Source organism: Scyliorhinus torazame, chromosome 15, assembly GCF_047496885.1.
Source record: "Scyliorhinus torazame isolate Kashiwa2021f chromosome 15, sScyTor2.1, whole genome shotgun sequence".
Lineage (NCBI taxonomy): Eukaryota > Metazoa > Chordata > Chondrichthyes > Carcharhiniformes > Scyliorhinidae > Scyliorhinus > Scyliorhinus torazame.
This window is the reverse complement of record NC_092721.1, coordinates 204,331,704-204,353,066: the sequence shown is the minus strand read 5'-3', so window position 1 is coordinate 204,353,066 and position 21,363 is coordinate 204,331,704. Positions and strand designations below refer to the sequence as shown.

General features: G+C 55.3%; 1 protein-coding gene across 1 annotated transcript in view; it reads right to left on the bottom strand.

Annotated features, from left to right (window-relative positions):
- clpb (ClpB family mitochondrial disaggregase) overlaps positions 1 to 21,363 on the bottom strand; it is a 212,413-nt gene that overhangs the window by 104,809 nt on the left and 86,241 nt on the right. Inside the window, 2 exon segments of the mRNA XM_072477474.1 lie at positions 2,263 to 2,328; positions 2,330 to 2,361. Of these exon segments, the coding sequence (XP_072333575.1) occupies positions 2,263 to 2,328; positions 2,330 to 2,361 (98 nt within the window).

Genomic DNA, 21,363 nt, shown 5'->3' with positions numbered 1-21,363 from the left:
CTGCGCCCCTGCCTCCCTGTACATGTACAAGTGAGAGAGTGTGTGCGCGTCCATCACACGTTTCTTCATTCCTCCAGTCTGTAGATTGCAAGCTGTTGAATTTCTGTGGTTTGTTTGACCAATGTGCAGTTCCACGTGGTTTAATGAAGGTTTGAGATTTTGGATCAGAAATGAGCTATGCCACCTGCTCTCAGCAAGTGTGGTATTGAGCTCCACAGAGAGAGCAGCAAGATCCCAGATCGGGTGCCTGGCCCAAACTGGTTAAAAAGAAAAAGAACTTGAGAATGATAATCGCTTATTGTCACGAGTAGGCTTCAATGAAGTTACTGTGAAAAGCCCCTAGTCGCCACATTCCGGCGCCTGTTCTGGGAGGCTGGTACAGGAATTGAACCGTGCTGCTGGCCTGCCTTGGTCTGCTTTCAAAGCCAGCGATTTAGCCCAGTGTGCTAAACCAGCCCCTTGCATTCATATACAAAGAACAAAGAAAAGTACAGCACGGGAACAGGCCCTTCGGCCCTCCAAGCCCGTGCCGACCATGCTGCCCGTCTAAACTAAAATCTTCTACACTTCCTGGGTCCGTATCCCTCTGTTCCCATCCTATTCATGTATATGTCAAGATGCCCCTTAAATGTCACTCTCGTCCCTGCTTCCACCACCTCCTCCGGCAGCGAGTTCCAGGCACCCACTACCCTGTGTGTAAAAAACTTGCCTCGTACATCTACTCTAAACCTTGCCCCTCGCACCTTAAACCTATGCCCCCTAGTAATTGACCCCTCTACCCTGGGGAAAAGCCTTTGACTATCCACTCTGTCTATGCCCCTCATAATTTTGAAGACCTCTATCAGGTCGCCCCTCAGCCTCCGTCGTTCAAGTGATAAGAAACCAAGTTTATTCAACCTTTCCTCATAGCTAATGCCCTCCATCCCAACATCCTGGTAAATCTCTTCTGCACCCTCTCTAAAGCCTCCACATACTTCTGGTAGTGTGGCGACCAGAATTGAACACAATACTCCAAGTCTGGCCTAACTAAGGTTCTATATAGCTGCAACATGATTTGCCAATTCTTACACTCAATGCCCCGGCCAATGAAGGCAAGCATGCCGTATGCCTTCTTGACTACCTTCTCCACCTGTGTTGCCCCTTTCAGTGACCTGTGGACCTGTACACCTAGATCTCTCTGACTGTCAATACTCTTGAAAGTTCTACCATTCACTGTATATTCCCTACCTGCATTAGACCTTCCAAAATCCATTACCTCACATTTGTCCGGATTAAACTCCATCTGCCATCTCTCCGCCCAAGTCTCCAAACGATCTAAATCCTGCTGTATCCTCTGACAGTCCTCATTACTATCCGCAATTCCACCAACCTTTGTGTCGTCCGCAAACTTACTAATCAGACCAGTTACATTTATCTCCAAATCGTTTATATATACTACGAACAGCAAATGTCCCAGCACTGATCCCTGTGGAACACCACTAGTCACAGCCCTCCAATCAGAAAAGCACCCTTCCATTGCTACTCTCTGCCTTCTATGACCTACTCAGTTCTGTATCCATCTTGCCAGCTCACCTCTGATCCCGTGTGACTTCACCTTTTGTGCCAGTCTGCTATGAGGGACCTTGTCAAAGGCCTTACTGAAGTCCATATAGACAACATTCACTGCCCTACCTGCATCAATTATCTTTGTGACCTCCTCGAAAAACTCTATCAAGTTAGTGAGACATGACCTCCCCTTCACAAAACCGTGCTGCCTCTCGCAAATACTTCAAAATGGGAGTAGATCCTGTCTCGAAGAATTCTCTCCAGTAATTTCCCTACGACTGACGTAAGGCTCACCGGCCTGTAGTTCCCTGGATTATCCTTGCTACCCTTCTTAAACAAAGGAACAACATTGCCTATTCTCCAGTCCTCCGGAACATCACCTGAAGACAGTGAGGATCCAAAGATTTCTATCAAGGCCTCAGCAATTTCCCCTCTTGCCTCCTTCAGTATTCAGTATGCCCTTTGAAATAGTCACACTGGGTTTTTCTATCCACCAGTGTGGTGTTCCATTTAAGGTTTCATATGAAAACAGTATCTCTGACATTGCTGCACTCCCTCAGTTCTTCACTGGCCTATCTGATGTGTGTGACTCTGTTAAACATTGCCCTTTCCAATGAATGGTTAGAAGCCAAGTTCATTCTCAAGTGAAAGAAGAAGACATTATTCTGCTCCAGGACTGCAAGATCCTCGGAGTAAAAGCTGAGGAAGCTGCTTTACCTTCACCTCTGCCTCCTTCAACAGCTTTTTGACTTCTCCTTCCCTGGCGTAGTCCACTGGTGTGTGTGCCCATATCATTGCGGAGTAAGGGATTGGCACCTGAATGTGAGAAATGGAAATTCAACAAAACTGCCCCAAAGACACGCTCGCTAACCCCATAACTCATCATTGCTGCAATCTCCCGACCCACCCCATACTACCCAAACCCCCCCCCCCCCCACACACACACACCCCGGGTCCACCCCAACCCAACCCCGGCCCACCCCCACATACACCCCGGCCCACCCCAAACTCACCCCACCCCACCCCCCATGCACCCCCAGCCCCCCCCACCCTACAACCCCCCCCCCAGCCCACCCCAATCCCCCACAACCCTTACTGACCCTCCCGCCCTGACCCCCATCGCCCCTGACAACCCCCCCCCCCCCCCCCCCGACTCATTATCCTGTCAGTGTCAATTCACCAGACCTTCCATTCACTCAAGTATTTTGTGAAGCCCAAGTCCCGCCTTCACATTGAGGATACCCTCCATCGTGTTGTGTGGCACTACCACCGTGCAAAATGGGATAGACTTCGAACAGATCTAGCAACTCAAGGCTGGGCCTCCAGGAGGCGCTGTGGGCCATCAGCAGCAGCAGAATTGTATTCAACCACAATCTGCAACCTCATGGCCCAGCATATCCCTCACTCTACCATTACTACCAAGCCAGGGGATCAACCCTGGTTCAATGAAGAGTACAGGAGAGCCAGGAGCAACATCAGGTACACCGAAAAATGAGGTGTCAACTTGTTTAAGCAACACACAGGATTCTTTGTATGCAGAACAACATTAGCAGCAAGTAATAGACAGAGCTATCGGGCAGCACAGTAGCATAGTGGTTAGCACAATTGCTTCACAGCTCCAGGATCCCAGGTTCGATTCGGCTTGGATCACTGTCTGTGCGGAGTCTGCATATCCTCCCCGTGTTTGCGTGGGTTTCCTCCGGGTGCTCCGGTTTCCTCCCACAGTCCAAAGATGTGCAGGTTAGGTGGATTGGCCATGATAAATTGCCCTTCGTGTCCAAAATTGCCCTTAGTGTTGGGTGGGGTTACTGGGTTATGAGGATAGGGTGGACCTTGGTGTTGACTTTGGGTAGGGTGCTCTTTCCAAGAGCCGGTGCAGACTCGACGGGCCGAATGGCCTCCTTCTGCACTGTAAATTCTATGATAATCTACGTCTAGGACAAAGGTTCGGCACAACATCATGGGCCGAAGGGCCTGTTCTGTGCTGTATTTTATTCTATGTTCTAGAGCTAAGCGATTCCACAACCAACGGATCAGATCTAAGCTCTCCAGTCCTGCCACATCTAGTCGTGAATGGTGGTGGACAATTAAAGAACTCACTCCACAATTATCCCACCTTCAATGATGGAGGAGTCCAGCACATCCAATTATTTTTTTCCAATTAAGGGGCAATTTAGCGTGGCCAAGCCACCTACCCTGCACATCTTTGGGTTGTGAGGGCGAAACCCACGCAAACACGCGGAGAATGTGCAAACTCCACACGGACAGTGACCCAGAGCCGGGATTGAACCTAGGACCTCGGTGCCGTGAGGCAGCAGTGCTAACCACTGCACCACCGTGCTGCCCTAAGAGCACCCTACTTAAGCCCACACCTCCACCCTATCCCCATAACCCCATCTAATCATTTGGAAACTAAGGTGCAATTTAGCATGGCCAATCCACCTAACCTGCACATCTTCGGACTGTGGGAGGAAACCGGAGCACCCGGAGGAAACCCACGCAGACACGGGGAGAACGTGCAAACTCCGCACAGTCACCTGAGGCCAGAATTGAACTCAGATTTCTGGAGCTGTGAGGCAGCAGTGCTAGCCACTGTGCCACACGTGCTCTACGACAAAGCAGCCCACTTGATTGGCATTCCTTCCACAAACATTCAAACCCTCCACCACCAACGCACAGTGACAGCCGTGAACACCATCGGGGAGATGCACTGCAGGAACTCACCAAGGACCTTAGACAACACCTTCCAAACCCACGACCACTGCCATCCAGAAAGATAAGGGCAGCAGATACCTGGGAACCCCACCACCTGGTGGTTCCCCTCCAAGCCTCACACCATCCTGACTTGGAAATATATCGGCCGTTCCTTCACTGTCGCTGGGGCAAAATCCTGGAACCCCCTCCCTAACAGCACTGTGGGTGTACCTACACCTCATGGACTGCAGCGGTTCACTATCATCTTCCTAAGGACAATTCAGGATGGGTAGTAAATGTTGGCCCAGACAGTGACACCCACATCCCTGTAAATTATTTTTGAAACAGTGCCATCCACAACACACACTCTCCTGTACAGCACTGTTAACAGCGAAACTCCCCCAGATGCTTCACAAATTGCGGGTTCAATCTGAGCAGGCTTCGGGATACGAATTAATCAAAACAGGTGGTTTTGAAGGTCACATTTTGAAGTGGGAAAAGGGTTCAGGAGCCAGTTGCCGGTACAAGGGGGTATTGTTGGCTGGAGACACAGCTAACATGGCAAAATGGGAAGAAGGGGATGCAGAGAAGGCCAGTGGGCATGAATTGGGCCACGCGACTGGCGAAGGGGTAGAGTGGAGTCAAGCCATGGAAGTGATTTGTAAACAAGGATCAGGAACTTGAGTTACGCTCACGCACACTGACCAGCCTCTCGCAGTGCTATCCACTATCCGATCCTGAAATTATATAAATGATGCATCGGAAACTAAATGCAGATAAAAGGCAACGTAGATCTTTGACAAGCAGCTGGGTTTTTTTTCCCGCAAGATTACAGGCTGGGTGAATATCCGTTCTCTGGGAGATATGCGGTGTGCCCCTAAGCATGTCTGCTGCAGTGAAGGATTTACACTCTGCTCTTTGCAATATTGATCGTTGTTGCGCAGAGTCACTCCTAAGGGTGGCATTGCAATTGTTTGCTCGCACGCAATCAATTCCAGAGTTTTATGATTACTTAAAAAATCATATATATATATATATCCTGAATGGCTGCCACTGGCAGTGTTTGTGGGCAGTTTGGGGCATTGGAATGTGGTGTGTCTATGCCACCTGGGCTGAGCTAATCTCACTGCGTCATTTCTCATCTGCTGTCTCAAGAGTTTTATTGACTGATGTAGCACGAGAGCTGGCCATTCAGCCCACCATGGCTCGCAGTGCTCTTTGTAAGAGCTGTCCAATTAGCTCACTCCTCCTGCTTATTCACCACTGCCCTATCAAGTAGTTCCCGTTTGAAAGTTCCTGTTGATTCTGCTCCCACTCTCCTTTCGCTAGGTGTTGTCACTCACGAGTGTGTCTCTGTGTCTCAGCGGGCAGCACTCGCGTCTGGCAGTCATAAGGTTCTGGGTTTAAGGCCCATTCCAGATCTTGAGCATATAAATCCAGGCCCAATGCCTCCCCAGTACTAAGGGTGCGCTGCACTGTCCGCGGTGCCGACCTTTGGAAGAGATAGTAAACCGGGGCTCCATTTGACCTTTCAGGTGGATATGAAAGAACCTATGGCACTACTTTGAAGAACAGCAGGAAAGCTCTCCTCTGTCTCCCCAACCAAGATCACAAAATCACAGATTATCTGGTTCGTTCCTCATTGCTGTTTGTGGGATCTTGCTGTGTGCAAACTGGCTGCCGCATTTCTACATTGCATCAGTAACTACACTTCCAGAGTGTTTAAAGATGCACGGTGGCTATATAAATGCAAGTCTTTGTTTTTGCCCAAACACACAGCCCACTCATCTCATTGACCAACGCTGATGATCTGAAATCCGTCCTCTGGCTGCTTACCCTCCGTCACTGGAAACTGGTTCTCTTGATTTGGGCTAGCAAAACCATTCAGGATTTTGAACGCCTATATTATACCTCCTCTAGGATCCCGCCGCTTGGAGAAAAACAAACCCAGCTTCTTCAGTCTCACATCCCTGCTATCGTCCCAGTAAAGCTGCTGCACGCCCTTGTCATCTTTGCTAAGGTTTGCTGAACACTGTTGGGATGCCGTTCTCCAGCTGAACTCTAACCTTTACAAAGGTTCAGCACAACTCTCTTGCTAGCTTCCCTGTCGTTTGTGAGGCAGGCATGGTAGCATGGTCACATTTTGGTTAGCACCGTGGCTTCACCGCTCCAGGGTCCCAGGTACGATTCCTTGCTGGGTCACTGTCTGTGCGGAGTCTGCACGTTCTCCCCGTGTGTGCGTGGGTTTCCTCCGGGTGCTCCGGTTTCCTCCCACAGTCCAAAGATGTGCAGGTTAGGTGGATTGGCCGTGCTAAATTGCACTTAAGTGTCCAAAAAGGGTAGGAGGGGTTATTGGGTTACGGGGATAGGGTGGAAGTGAGGGCTTAAGTGGGTCGGCGCAGACTCGATGGGCTGAATGGCCTCCTTCTGCACTGTATGTTCTATGGGTGCTCGAACACTTTTTGTGGGGGGTGGAGGCGGGGGAGGGGAAAGAGGTAAAAATGTGGGTTTAAGGGGAGGCTTCGCTGCAGAATGTTTCCTTTCTGATGATGACTTGCCAGGCATGGCTGCATCATGAGATCTCGGGGTGTGGATACTCCACTCTGCCTATTGTCTTTACATTTCTCTCTTTCCGTCCAAATGCCACTTTCTTCCTGCATCCCCATTAGTTCCTCTCTTCCTGCTGCTCCTACTCTATCGCTTTGCTGTTACTTTTTTTTTAAAACTGTGTTTGTCACGCGTTCCTTTCGCCCTCTTGCACCCCGTAACCGCTGCATCCCGCGCACTGCATTGGGAGTGGGCAGGACTGTACGAGAGGGAGCCTGAGTGGGCGAGACCGAGACACAGAGCAGGGCGAGACCGAGACACAGAGCAAAACGAGGCCGGCAAAGCAAGGTGTATGGTGCTAGGGATCTTTGTTTAAGGGTCAGATCTGTCCCTTTAATACTCACTCTCAATTAGTTTCCTTATCATCAATAATGGAATTTGCCTAATCAGTGAGGAATGACACGGTAATCAGACAATCAATGAGGATAGAAAAATGACTGCAATATAATATGGTAGAAGCTCTGATCATAAATTACTGAGGAAGCCATTAAGGAATCATTACTTAAAGGTGTGGAGGAGGCACAGCATTGAAAAATAAAATCCCCTAACAGCAGAGGGGAACCTTGGATGATTGCTCGTCAGGCTTGAGGATTGGGACAACTGAACTGTCTTCTCGCCATGGGAGGTAGAAGGAACTCTAGAATAATGTCTGAGAAGTGGTTATACGTTTCTGGCAGACCCAGCTGTTCCAGTAACGTCGAAATTTCAAATCCTGCTGATCCGACATCACAACAGAAGAAGTTGCCCATGTCCCAACTTGCACCAAGTTCCATTCACGCACCCCCCCTCTGTGCTCGCTGACCCACGCAGGCTCCAGGTCTGTCATTGCCTCAAGATTTAAAATGCTCATCCCCGTTTTCAAATCCCTCCATGGCCTCGCCCCTCCACTTCTCTGTGATCTCCTCCAGTCCCACAACCCTCTCAGATCACTGCACCCCTCTAATTCTGACCTCGAGGATCCCAGAGTTTGAATTAATCCACCACTGGCCATCATGCCTTCAGCTCACGAAGCTCTAGAATTCTCCCCCTAAACCTCTGCACCTTTATCTTTCCTCATTTAAGACTCTCCGTAGAATCTGCCTCTTTGACCTAGCTTTTTGGTCATCTAGGTGGCTTGGAGTCAGATTGCGTTTGTTAACACTCCTGTGAAGTAGCACCTTTGGATGTTTTACTGGGTTAAGGGGCTGGGTTCTCCGTTCTGGATGCTTGCCGCTCGTGGACCTGGCCTGCGAAATAGTCCGCCCTTTCGGATGGCTCACGCGCCCCGGACTGCCCCACCACAGTGCCCCCAGCCCCGAATATGTCCACCCCTGCCCGCGGATCGGCCCTCCCCCGACTGTGGCGGTGCTGGACTCAGTCCGCAGGCGCCACGCCAAGTTCCCGACGGGTGAGACCATGAGAGGCCCACGCCGTCAGGAACTCAGCCGGTCGGGGACAGAGCATCGCAGGACGGGCCTCAGCCAACGTACGGAGGCCGTGGATACGGCGTGCAGCGTACTCTACAAATACGCCGTTTTTCAGGGAGGGTTTTCAGCGCTGCCATCCCCGATTTCGGCGTCGGGGATCGGAAAATCTAGCCCACTGTATACCAGCAAAACGTTGTGTTCTCTTTGCAGGTGGAAAGACAGCAGATTAAAAACATAGTACAGGATCCTGTGCTTTATAAAACAGAGCTTGGAACACAAAAAACAAGGACGTAGTGGTATGCCTTTATAAGTCACAGGTCAGCCCTCAGTCAGTGTCCAATTCTGGGCACCCAATTCTGGGGACAGACTTTAGGGAGGGTGCCAAGGAAGGGGTGCAGAGGAGATTTACGGAAATAGTTAGAGGGTAATGAGTTTCTGGAACTCTTCCTCAAAAGGCAGTGGAAGCAGACTCTTTGAATATTTTTAAGGCAGAGCTGATAGATTCTTGACAAACAAGGAGGATGAAAGGTTATTGGGAGGGATGGGCAGGAAGGTGGGGTTGAGGTTACAATCAGATCGGCCATGGTCCGGTTGAATGGACGAGCAGGCTCGAGGGGCCGAGTGGCCTAATCCTGCTCCTGATTAGTATGCTTGTTTTGTTAGGATGAGCGATTTCAGTTAATTTGGAAAGACTGGAGAAGGTTGGGAGTGTTCTCTTTCGAGAAGAGAAGATTTAGCAGAGACATGGTAGATGTGTTCAAAATAATGAAGGGTTTATTTCTAATAATTAAAGAGAAACTGTTTCCAATGGGGGTAAAAAAATCAATAATCAGAGGATATAGAAAGAAAAAAAGGCGATTTCATTTATTGATTCCTGAACAATGAAGTACTTTCCAAAGTGCATTTATTGTTGTACGGTAGGCAAACACGCGACCACTACCATCCAGAAGGACAAGAGCAGCAGATACCTGGGAACCCCACCAACTGGAGGTTCCCCTCCAAGTCACTCACCACCCTGACTTGGAAATATATCGGCCGCTCCTTCACTGTCGCTGGGGCAACATCCTGGAACTCTCTCCCTAACAGCACAGTGGGTGTACCTACACCACATGGACTGCAGCGGTTCAAGAAGGCAGCTCAACACCACTTTCTCAAGGGACAATTAGGGATGGGCAACAAATGCTGGCCTAGCCCACATTCCCTAAAAAAGAAGCAGCAGCCAATTTGCGCACAGCAAGCTCCCACAAACAGCAATGTGATCATGATCAGATGATCTGTTTTTGCGAAGTTGATTGAACAATAAATATTGTCCAGGACAACGGGGAGAAACCACCTGCTCGTCTTAAAAATAGTGTCACGGGATCTTTTACATCCGCCCAACAGCCCGACGGGGCCTCGGTTTAATGTCACATCCAAAAGACAGCGTCTCTGACAGTGCAGCACTCGCCCTGTACTGCACTGGACTGGGAGCCTTGATCATTATGCTCAGGTCCTGAGTGGGATGTGAACCCAGGACCTTGGGACTCGGGTGCTGCCCACTGAGCCACGGTTAGCACAGACTTATAGTGAAAAGAACCAAAGGCAAATTGAGGAAGATATTTTCAATGCAATGAGCAGTTAAGGATTAGAAACACACTGAGAGATGTTTGGTACAGATAGTAGCTTTCAAAGGAGAACTGGATAAACAGGAGACAATAGTTATAGGGTTATTGGAAAACAACGCGATGAATGGATTGCCCTTTGAAATAGATGGTGCAGACTCGATGGGCCGAATGGCCTCTGCTCTACTGTTCTACAAATGCAACTAAGTCTAGGCCAGGGTACCAGACAGAACCTCAAAATAATGCTCGGGTGTCTTTCACACCCACCTTGAAGGACAGGCAAGGCCTTGGCTTAATGGCTCATCCAAAAAGGCAACATCTGCAACAATGCAGCACTCGCTCAATACTGTGCCCCAGACGTCAGGCTGGACAATTATTGGCCATTCATTCACCTTATTGATGCTGGTGGGAATCTTGCCCACTATCCACCAGGCTTGCTTGCATGGCAGTCACTGCCCTTCAAAGTAATTCAGAGCGCTTTGAGGCATTTTAGAGAGATGTGATCAGACTCGGCACGTACGCAAGGCTCTCTCGACTGAGGAGTGCCTGTGAATGGAGTGCACGCCTCGACCATTTTCAGTGTTTACAAAATAGAGCATCAGTTGTCACAGCTGGGGCTGGAAGAGGAGAAGATAACACTCTGACCTTCGGCATGTACAAGATTGCAGGATGTGAAATGGATTCCACTTCTGCTAATAGGGCCTGGGAAAGTGGAGATCGTGATCATTTGACAAGGCCGAGTTTCACATTTTCCAGACTGCTCGTCTGCCCGCAGCCCAGCAGCCCCCCCCCCCCCCCCCCTCCTCTCCCCCCCCCCCTGCGGTCCACTCACCAACCTGCTGTGGCCAACAAAACCTCTCCCTGTCCCATAGAACCACACAGCACAGAAGGAGACCATTCAGCCCAGTGCAGCCGTGCCGTCTCTTTGAATCAGAGTTAGCTCCAATTCCTCTTCCCTCACAGTCCAGCACATTTTCTCTTTTCAAGTATTTAACAAAATTCCCTTTTGCAAGTTATCCCAGGATCTGCTCTTTCTAATAATAATCTTAATAATAATAATCTGTATTGTCACAAGTAGGCTTACATTAACACTGCAATGAAGTTACTGTGAAAATCCCCCAGTCGCCACACTCCGGCGCCGGTTTGGGTACACTGAGGGAGAATTCAGAATGTCCAATTCACCGAACAGCATGTCTTTCGGGACTTGTGGGAGGGAACCGGAGCACCCGGAGGAAACCTACGCAGACACGGGGAGAACGTGCAGACTCCGCCCAGAGAGTGACCCAAGCCGGGAATCAAACCTGGGACCCTAGCGCTGTGAAGCAACCGTGCTAACCACTGTGCTACCGTGCCGCCCGGTACATTCAGACGGTACACTCTAGTACTGCAACTCAGTGTTTAAAATAAAATCTCATCCCAACTCTGGTTCTTTGATTTTAATTCATTCACGTGATGTGAGCAAGTCCAGTGTTTATTGCCTATTTCTAATAGCCCTCCAGAAGATGATAGTGCTGTTTGCAGTTCCTGTGGTGCAGGGACACCCAATTATCTTAACTGGGCGCCCTCTGGTTACTGACCTGTCTGCCACTGTGCACCTTCTACAAGCAAAGAGAGTGAAGGAACGGGGTACAATAAAAGGTGAAGTAAGAGCTCAGCGATGATCTTAGCGAATGGCGGAGCAGGTTTGGACAGAGACTTAACCCAGCTCCTATTTATGTCCTTATTTTCTTACTCCGTCAAAACACTGTGATTTTCAACACCTCTCAAGACTCTCCTCAACCTTCTCTCCTCCAAAAACAACCTCAGCTTCTCCAGACTCGCCAGAAGTAGGATTGTCACCGATAATATTCGGAAAATCAGACCACAAGACGGTGCTCCTTCTCCCGGCATACAAACAGAAGCTTAAATGGGCGGATCCGGTTCGGAAGGTCGTGCAATGTTGCTCAGAGGCAACAGATGAGCTTCTATGCGACTGCCCGGAGTCAGTGGACTGGTCCATATTCAAGAACTCGGTGTCCAACCTGGACGAGTATGCCACCACCGTCACTTCATCAGCAAGTGTGTGGACGACTGCGTGCCAAAGAAGGTAGTACGTACGTTCTCCAACCGGAAACCATGGTTTAACCAGGAGATCCACTCCCTACTGAAGGCCAGGTCTGAGGTGTTCAAGACAGACGTCCCTGACCTATACAAGAAATTTAGGTACAACCTCTGCAAAACCATCAGGGACGCCAAGAGACAATCAAAGACTAGGCTAGAGTCCCAGACCATCAACACGGACTCTCGGCGGTTGTGGCAAGGCTTAACAAGATAAAGGGCTAGAAAGCAAAGCCAAGTAGAAACTCTGGCGCCAGGGCGCCCCTCCTTGATGAAGTCAATGCATTCTATGCTCATTTTGAGCAGGCAGCCAATGAACCAATGTCACCTGCCCCAGTAGCCTCAGGCACAACCATACCCATTATCACGGTCTCAGAAGTTAGATCGGCCTTCTCGAAAGTGAACCCACAGAAAGCAACGGGTCCCGACGGAGTTCCTGGTCATGCACTCTGATCCTGCGCGGACCAACTGGCGGGTGTGATCGCAAACATCTTTAACCCCTTGCTACTCCGTTCCGAAGTTCCCACCTGCTTCAAGAAGATCATTATCTTACCAGTGCCAAAGAAGAACCAGGCAACGTGCCTCAACGACTACCGACCGGTGGCCCCCACATCTATTATTATGAAGTGCTTCGAGAGGTTCGTCATGAGGTATGTCACTGCAGCAGGGTAGCACAGTAGGGCGGCACGTAAGCACAGTGGTTAGCACTGTTGCTTCACATTCCCGGCTTGGGTCACTATCTGGGCGGAGTCTGCACGTTCTCCCCGGGTTTCCTCCGGGTGCTCCAGTTTCCTCCCACAAGTCCCGAAATTGGGTAAATTGGACATTCTGAATTCTCCCTCTGTGTACCAAAACGGGCGCCGGAATGTGGCGACAAGGGGATTTTCACAGTACCTTCATTGCAGTGGGTTTTGTTTTGTTTTAAAAAAAATAAATTTAGAGTACCCAATTAATTTTTTCCAATTAAGGGGCAATTTAGCGTGGCCAATCCACCCAGCCTGCACATCTTTGGGTTGTGGGGGTGAAACCCACGCAAACACGGGGAGAATATGCAAACTCCACACGGACAGTGACCCAGAGCCGGGATTGAACCTGGGACCTCGGCGCCGTGAGGCAGCAGTGCTAACCACTGCCTCACCATGCTGCCCTTCATTGCTGTGTTTATGTAAGCCTACCTGTGACAATAAAGATAATTTTAAAAAGCTCCCAACCTTCCAGATTGCCTTGATCCACTGCAATTCACATACCGCCACAACCGGTCCACTGCAGACACCATCTCCCTGGCCCTACACTCATCCCCAGAGCATCTCGACAACAAGGACTCCTACATCAGACTCCCATTCATTGACTACAGCTCCACCTTCAACACCATAATCAACACCATGGTGATGGGGGGATGGGGGAAGTTGGTGATGGGGGGATGGGGGGTGGGGGGAATGGGAAAGTTGGTGATGGGGGGTGGGGGGAATGGGAAAGTTGGTGATGGGGGGGAATGGTTGCAGTTGGTGGTGGGGTGTGGGGGGACTAGGGGAAGTTGGTGATGGGGGAATGTGGGAAGTTGGTGATGGGGGGAATGTGGAAGTTGGTGATGGGGGAGTGGGGGGGATGGGTGCAGTTGAAGGTGGGGGGTGGGGGGATGGGGGAAGTTGGTGATGGGGGGGTTGGGGGGATGGGTGCAGTTGGAGGTGGGGGGGTGGGGGAAGTTGGTGATGGGGGTGGGGGGAATGGGGGAAGTTGGTGATGGGGGAATGGGGGAAGTTGGTGATGGGGGAATAGATGAAGTTGGTGATGGGGGAATAGATGAAGTTGGTGATGGGGGGATGGGGTATGTGTGAAGTTGGTGATGGGGGGAATGTGGGAAGTTGGTGATGGGGGGAATGTGGGAAGTTGGTGATGGGGGTGAATGTGGGAAGTTGGTAATGGGGGATGGGGGGGAATGTGGGAAGTTGGTGATGGGGGTGGGGGGGGATGGATGAAGTTGGTGATGGGGGGGTGGGGGAAGGTGGTGATGGGGGGTGGGGGTGATGGGAGAAGTTGGTGATGGAGGATGGGTGAAGTTGGTGATGGGGGGTTGGGGGAAGTTGGTGATGGGGGGATGGGGGAAGTTGGTGATGGGGGGGTGGGGGGGATGGGGGAAGTTGGTGATGGGGGATGCGTGAAGTTGGTGATGGGGGGGATGGGGGGAGTTGGTGATGGTGGGGATGGGGGAAGTTGGTGATCGGGTATGGGGGAAGTTGGTGATGGGGGGTGGGGGGATGGGGGAAGTTGGTGATGGGGGGATGTGGGAAGCTGGTGATGGTGGGGGATGGGTGAAGTTGGTGATGGGGGATGGGGGAAGTTGGTGATGGGGGGGATGTGGGAAGTTGGTGATGGGGGGATGTGGGAAGTTGGTGATGGGGGGGTGATGGGGGGTGGGGGGGGATGGGGGAAGTTGGTGATGGGGAGGATGTGGGAAGTTGGTGATGGGGGGGTGGGGGGGATGGGGGAAGTTGGTGATGGGGGATGCGTGAAGTTGGTGATGGGGGGGATGGGGGGAGTTGGTGATGGTGGGGATGGGGGAAGTTGGTGATCGGGTATGGGGGAAGTTGGTGATGGGGGGTGGGGGGATGGGGGAAGTTGGTGATGGGGGGATGTGGGAAGCTGGTGATGGTGGGGGATGGGGGAAGTTGGTGATGGGGGGTGGGGGGGATGGGGGAAGTTGGTGATGGGGAGGATGGGGGAAGTTGGTGATGGGGGGGATGGGTGAAGTTGGTGATGGGGGATGGGGGAAGTTGGTGATGGGGGGGATGTGGGAAGTTGGTGATGGGGGGATGTGGGAAGTTGGTGATGGGGGGGTGATGGGGGGGTGGGGGGGGATGGGGGAAGTTGGTGATGGGGAGGATGTGGGAAGTTGGTGATCGGGGGGTGCCGGGGATGTAGGAAGTTGGTGATGGGGGGGATGGGGGAAGTTGGTGATGGGGAGGTGGGGGGGGGATGTGGAAAGTTGGTGATGGGGAGGTGGGGGGGATGTGGGAAGTTGGTGATGGGGAGATGGGGAGGATGTGGGAAGTTGGTGATGGGGGGGGGGATGGGGGAAGTTGGTGATGGGGGGAAGTGGGAAGTTAGTGATGGGGAGGTGGGGGGGGTGGGAGAAGTTGGTGATGGGGAGGTGGGGGGGATGGGAGAAGTTGGTGATGGGGAGGTGGGGGGATGGGGGAAGTTGGTGATGGGGGAAGTTGGTGATGGGTGGGGGGGGATGGGGGAGTAGGTGATGGGGGGGTGGGGGAAGTTGGTGATGGGGGGGATGGGGGAAGTTGGTGATGGGGGGATGGGGGAAGTTGGTGATGGGGGGGATGGGGGAAGTTGGTGATGGGGGGGATGGGGGAAGTTGGTGATGGGGGGTGGGGAGGATGGGGGAAGTTGGTGATGGGGGGTGGGGGAGGAATGGGGGAAGTTGGTGATGGAGGGGGTGGGGGGAATGGGGGAAGTTGGTGATGGGAGGGTGGGGGGAAATGGGGAAAGTTGGTGTTTGGGGGGTGGGGGGGATGGGGGAAGTTGGTGATGGGGAGGTGGGGGGGATGGGGAAGTTGGTGATGGGGGGATGGGGGGGGATGAGGGAAAGTTGGCGTTTGGGGGGTGGGGGAAGTTGGTGATGGGGAGGTGGGGGAAGTTAGTGATGGGGGGGTGGGGGGGGATGGGGAGGTGGGGGGGGGATGAGGGAAGTTGGTGATGGGGGGGGTGGGGGGGATGGGGGAAGTTGGTGATGGGGAGGTGGGGGGGGATAGGGGAAGTTGGTGATGGGGGGGGGGATGATGGAAGTTGGTGATGGGTTACCACCTATTTTCTATGCCCCGCACTGAAAACCTGCCTGGTGTGCGTTTATGAAATGCAGCCCCGACAATGACCTGAGCCAATGAGTGGGCCCCAGTTTATTGCAGCATCTGAAATACCTCTGATAATGCAGATTCCCTCAGTGTCTCCCCGGATCTCCCTCAGTGTCTCACCGGGACTCCCTCCGTGTCTCACCGGGACTCCCTCCGTGTCTCACCGGGACTCCCTCCGTGTCTCACCGGGACTCCCTCCGTGTCACACCGGGATTCCCTCCGTGTCACACCGGGATTCCCTCGGTGCCTGCCCGGGTCTCCCTCGGTGCCTCCCCGGGTCTCCCTCGGTGTCCCACCGGGTCTCCCTCGGTGTCCCACCGGGTCTCCCTCGGTGTCCCACCGGGTCTCCCTCGGTGTCCCACCGGGTCTCCCTCGGTGTCCCACCGGGTCTCCCTCGGTGTCCCACCGGGTCTCCCTCGGTGTCCCACCGGGTCTCCCTCGGTGTCTCACCGGGACTCCCTCGGTGTCTCACCGGGTCTCCCTCGGTGTCGCACCGGGTCTCCCTCGGTGTCACACCGGGTCTCTCTCGGTGTCTCACCGGGACTCCCTCGGTGTCACACCGGGACTCCCTCGGTGTCACACCGGGACTCCCTCAGTGTCACACCGGGACTCCCTCAGTCTCACACCGGGACTCCCTCAGTGTCACACCGGGACTCCCTCAGTGTCACACCGGGACTCCCTCAGTGTCACACCGGGACTCCCTCAGTGTCACAACGGGACTCCCTCAGTGTCACAACGGGACTCCCTCAGTGTCACACCGGGACTCCCTCAGTGTCTCGCCGGGACTCCCTCAGTGTCTCGCCGGGACTCCCTCAGTGTCTCGCCGGGACTCCCTCAGTGTCACTCCGGGACTCCCTCAGTGTCTCGCCGAGACTCCCTCAGTGTCTCGCCGGGACTCACTCAGTGTCTCGCCGGGACTCCCTCAGTGTCTCACCGAGACTCCCTCAGTGTCTCACCGAGACTCCCTCAGTGTCTCACCGAGACTCCCTCAGTGTCACACCGGGACTCCCTCAGTGTCACACCGGGACTCCCTCAGTGTCACACCGGGACTCCCTCAGTGTCACACCGGGACTCCATCAGTGTCACACCGGGACTCCCTCAGTGTCACACCGGGACTCCCTCGGTGTCACACCGGGTCTCTCTCGGTGTCTCACCGGGACTCCCTCGGTGTCACACCGGGACTCCCTCGGTGTCACACCGGGATTCCCTCGGTGCCGCACCAGGTCTCCCTCGGTGTCACACCGGGACTCCCTCGGTGTCACACCGGGTCTCTCTCGGTGTCTCACCGGGACTCCCTCGGTGTCACACCGGGACTCCCTCGGTGTCACACCGGGATTCCCTCGGTGCCGCACCGGGTCTCCCTCGGTGTCACACCGGGACTCCCTCGGTGTCACACCGGGACTCCCTCGGTGTCACACCGGGACTCCCTCAGTGTCACACCGGGACTCCCTCAGTGTCACACCGGGACTCCCTCAGTGTCACACCGGGACTCCCTCAGTGTCACACCGGGACTCCCACAGTGTCACACCGGGACTCCCTCAGTGACACACCGGGACTCCCTCAGTGTCACACCGGGACTCCCACAGTGTCACACCGGGACTCCCTCAGTGACACACCGGGACTCCCTCAGTGACACACCGGGACTCCCTCAGTGACACACCGGGACTCCCTCAGTGACACACCGGGACTCCCTCAGTGACACACCGGGACTCCCTCAGTGTCACAACGGGACTCCCTCAGTGTCGCACCGGGATTCCCTCGGTGCCGCACCGGGTCTCCCTCGGTGCCGCACCGGGTCTCCCTCAGTGTCGCACCGGGTCTCCCTCAGTGTCGCACCGGGTCTCCCTCAGTGTCGCACCGGGTCTCCCTCAGTGTCCCACCGGGTCTCTCTCGGTGTCTCACCGGGACTCCCTCGGTGCCTCCCCGGGTCTCCCTCGGTGCCGCACCGGGTCTCCCTCGGTGTCACACCGGGTCTCCCTCGGTGTCACACCGGGTCTCTCTCGGTGTCTCACCGGGACACCCTCGGTGCCGCACCAGGTCTCCCTCGGTGTCACACCGGGACTCCCTCTGTGTCACACCGGGACTCCCTCTGTGTCACACCGGGACTCCCTCAGTGTCTCACCGAGACTCCCTCAGTGTCACACCGGGACTCCCTCAGTGTCACACCGGGACTCCCACAGTGTCACACCGGGACTCCCTCAGTGACACACCGGGACTCCCTCAGTGACACACCGGGACTCCCTCAGTGTCACACCGGGACTCCCTCAGTGTCGCACCGGGACTCCCTCAGTGTCACACCGGGACTCCCTCAGTGTCTCGCCGGGACTCCCTCAGTGTCACAACGGGACTCCCTCAGTGTCGCACCGGGATTCCCTCGGTGCCGCACCGGGTCTCCCTCGGTGCCGCACCGGGTCTCCCTCGGTGTCGCACCGGGTCTCCCTCAGTGTCGCACCGGGACTCCCTCAGTGTCTCACCGGGACTCCCTCAGTGTCTCACCTGGACTCCCTCAGTGTCTCACCGGGACTCCCTCAGTGTCTCACCGGGACTCCCTCAGTGTCTCACCGGGACTCCCTCAGTGTCTCACCGGGACTCCCTCAGTGTCTCACCGAGACTCCCTCAGTGTCTCACCGGGACTCCCTCAGTGTCACACCGGGACTCCCTCGGTGTCACACCGGGACTCCCTCAGTGTCACACCGGGACTCCCTCAGTGTCACACCGGGACTCCCTCAGTGTCACACCGGGACTCCCTCAGTGTCACACCGGGACTCCCTCAGTGTCTCGCCGGGACTCCCTCAGTGTCACAACGGGACTCCCTCAGTGTCGCACCGGGATTCCCTCGGTGCCGCACCGGGTCTCCCTCGGTGCCGCACCGGGTCTCCCTCGGTGTCGCACCGGGTCTCCCTCGGTGTCGCACCGGGACTCCCTCAGTGTCTCACCGGGACTCCCTCAGTGTCTCACCGGGACTCCCTCAGTGTCTCACCTGGACTCCCTCAGTGTCTCACCGGGACTCCCTCAGTGTCTCACCGGGACTCCCTCAGTGTCTCACCGGGACTCCCTCAGTGTCTCACCGGGACTCCCTCAGTGTCTCACCGGGACTCCCTCAGTGTCTCACCGGGACTCCCTCAGTGTCTCACCGAGACTCCCTCAGTGTCTCACCGGGACTCCCTCAGTGTCACACCGGGACTCCCTCAGTGTCACACCGGGACTCCCTCAGTGTCACACCGGGACTCCCTCAGTGTCACACCGGGACTCCCTCAGTGTCACACCGGGACTCCCTCAGTGTCACACCGGGACTCCCTCAGTGTCACACCGGGACTCCCTCAGTGTCACACCGGGACTCCCTCAGTGTCACACCGGGACTCCCTCAGTGTCACACCGGGACTCCCTCAGTGTCACACCGGGATTCCCTCGGTGCCTCCCCGGGTCTCTCTCGGTGTCTCACCGGGTCTCCCTCAGTGTCGCACCGGGTCTCCCTCAGTGTCCCACCGGGTCTCTCTCGGTGTCTCACCGGGACTCCCTCGGTGCCTCCCCGGGTCTCCCTCGGTGCCGCACCGGGTCTCCCTCGGTGTCACACCGGGTCTCCCTCGGTGTCACACCGGGTCTCTCTCGGTGTCTCACCGGGACACCCTCGGTGCCGCACCAGGTCTCCCTCGGTGTCACACCGGGACTCCCTCTGTGTCACACCGGGACTCCCTCTGTGTCACACCGGGACTCCCTCAGTGTCTCACCGAGACTCCCTCAGTGTCACACCGGGACTCCCTCAGTGTCACACCGGGACTCCCACAGTGTCACACCGGGACTCCCTCAGTGACACACCGGGACTCCCTCAGTGACACACCGGGACTCCCTCAGTGTCACACCGGGACTCCCTCAGTGTCGCACCGGGACTCCCTCAGTGTCACACCGGGACTCCCTCAGTGTCTCGCCGGGACTCCCTCAGTGTCACAACGGGACTCCCTCAGTGTCGCACCGGGATTCCCTCGGTGCCGCACCGGGTCTCCCTCGGTGCCGCACCGGGTCTCCCTCGGTGTCGCACCGGGTCTCCCTCAGTGTCGCACCGGGACTCCCTCAGTGTCTCACCGGGACTCCCTCAGTGTCTCACCTGGACTCCCTCAGTGTCTCACCGGGACTCCCTCAGTGTCTCACCGGGACTCCCTCAGTGTCTCACCGGGACTCCCTCAGTGTCTCACCGGGACTCCCTCAGTGTCTCACCGAGACTCCCTCAGTGTCTCACCGGGACTCCCTCAGTGTCACACCGGGACTCCCTCGGTGTCACACCGGGACTCCCTCAGTGTCACACCGGGACTCCCTCAGTGTCACACCGGGACTCCCTCAGTGTCACACCGGGACTCCCTCAGTGTCACACCGGGACTCCCTCAGTGTCTCGCCGGGACTCCCTCAGTGTCACAACGGGACTCCCTCAGTGTCGCACCGGGATTCCCTCGGTGCCGCACCGGGTCTCCCTCGGTGCCGCACCGGGTCTCCCTCGGTGTCGCACCGGGTCTCCCTCGGTGTCGCACCGGGACTCCCTCAGTGTCTCACCGGGACTCCCTCAGTGTCTCACCGGGACTCCCTCAGTGTCTCACCTGGACTCCCTCAGTGTCTCACCGGGACTCCCTCAGTGTCTCACCGGGACTCCCTCAGTGTCTCACCGGGACTCCCTCAGTGTCTCACCGGGACTCCCTCAGTGTCTCACCGGGACTCCCTCAGTGTCTCACCGGGACTCCCTCAGTGTCTCACCGAGACTCCCTCAGTGTCTCACCGGGACTCCCTCAGTGTCACACCGGGACTCCCTCAGTGTCACACCGGGACTCCCTCAGTGTCACACCGGGACTCCCTCAGTGTCACACCGGGACTCCCTCAGTGTCACACCGGGACTCCCTCAGTGTCACACCGGGACTCCCTCAGTGTCACACCGGGACTCCCTCAGTGTCACACCGGGACTCCCTCAGTGTCACACCGGGACTCCCTCAGTGTCACACCGGGACTCCCTCAGTGTCACACCGGGATTCCCTCGGTGCCTCCCCGGGTCTCTCTCGGTGTCTCACCGGGTCTCCCTCGGTGTCGCACCGGGTCTCCCTCGGTGTCGCCCCGGGTCTCCCTCGGTGTCGCCCCGGGTCGCCCTCGGTGCCTCCCCGGGTCTCTCTCGGTGTCTCACCGGGTCTCCCTCAGTGTCACACCGGGTCTCCCTCAGTGTCACACCGGGACTCCCTCAGTGTCACACCGGGTCTCCCTCAATGTCACACCGGGACTCCCTCAGTGTCACACCGGGACTCCCTCAGTGTCACACCGGGACTCCCTCAGTGTCACACCGGGACTCCCTCAGTGTCACACCGGGACTCCCTCAGTGTCACACCGGGACTCCCTCAGTGTCACACCGGGACTCCCTCAGTGTCACACCGGGACTCCCTCAGTGTCACACCGGGACTCCCTCAGTGTCACACCGGGACTCCCTCAGTGTCACACCGGGACTCCCTCAGTGTCACACCGGGACTCCCTCAGTGTCACACCGGGACTCCCTCAGTGTCACACCGGGACTCCCTCAGTGTC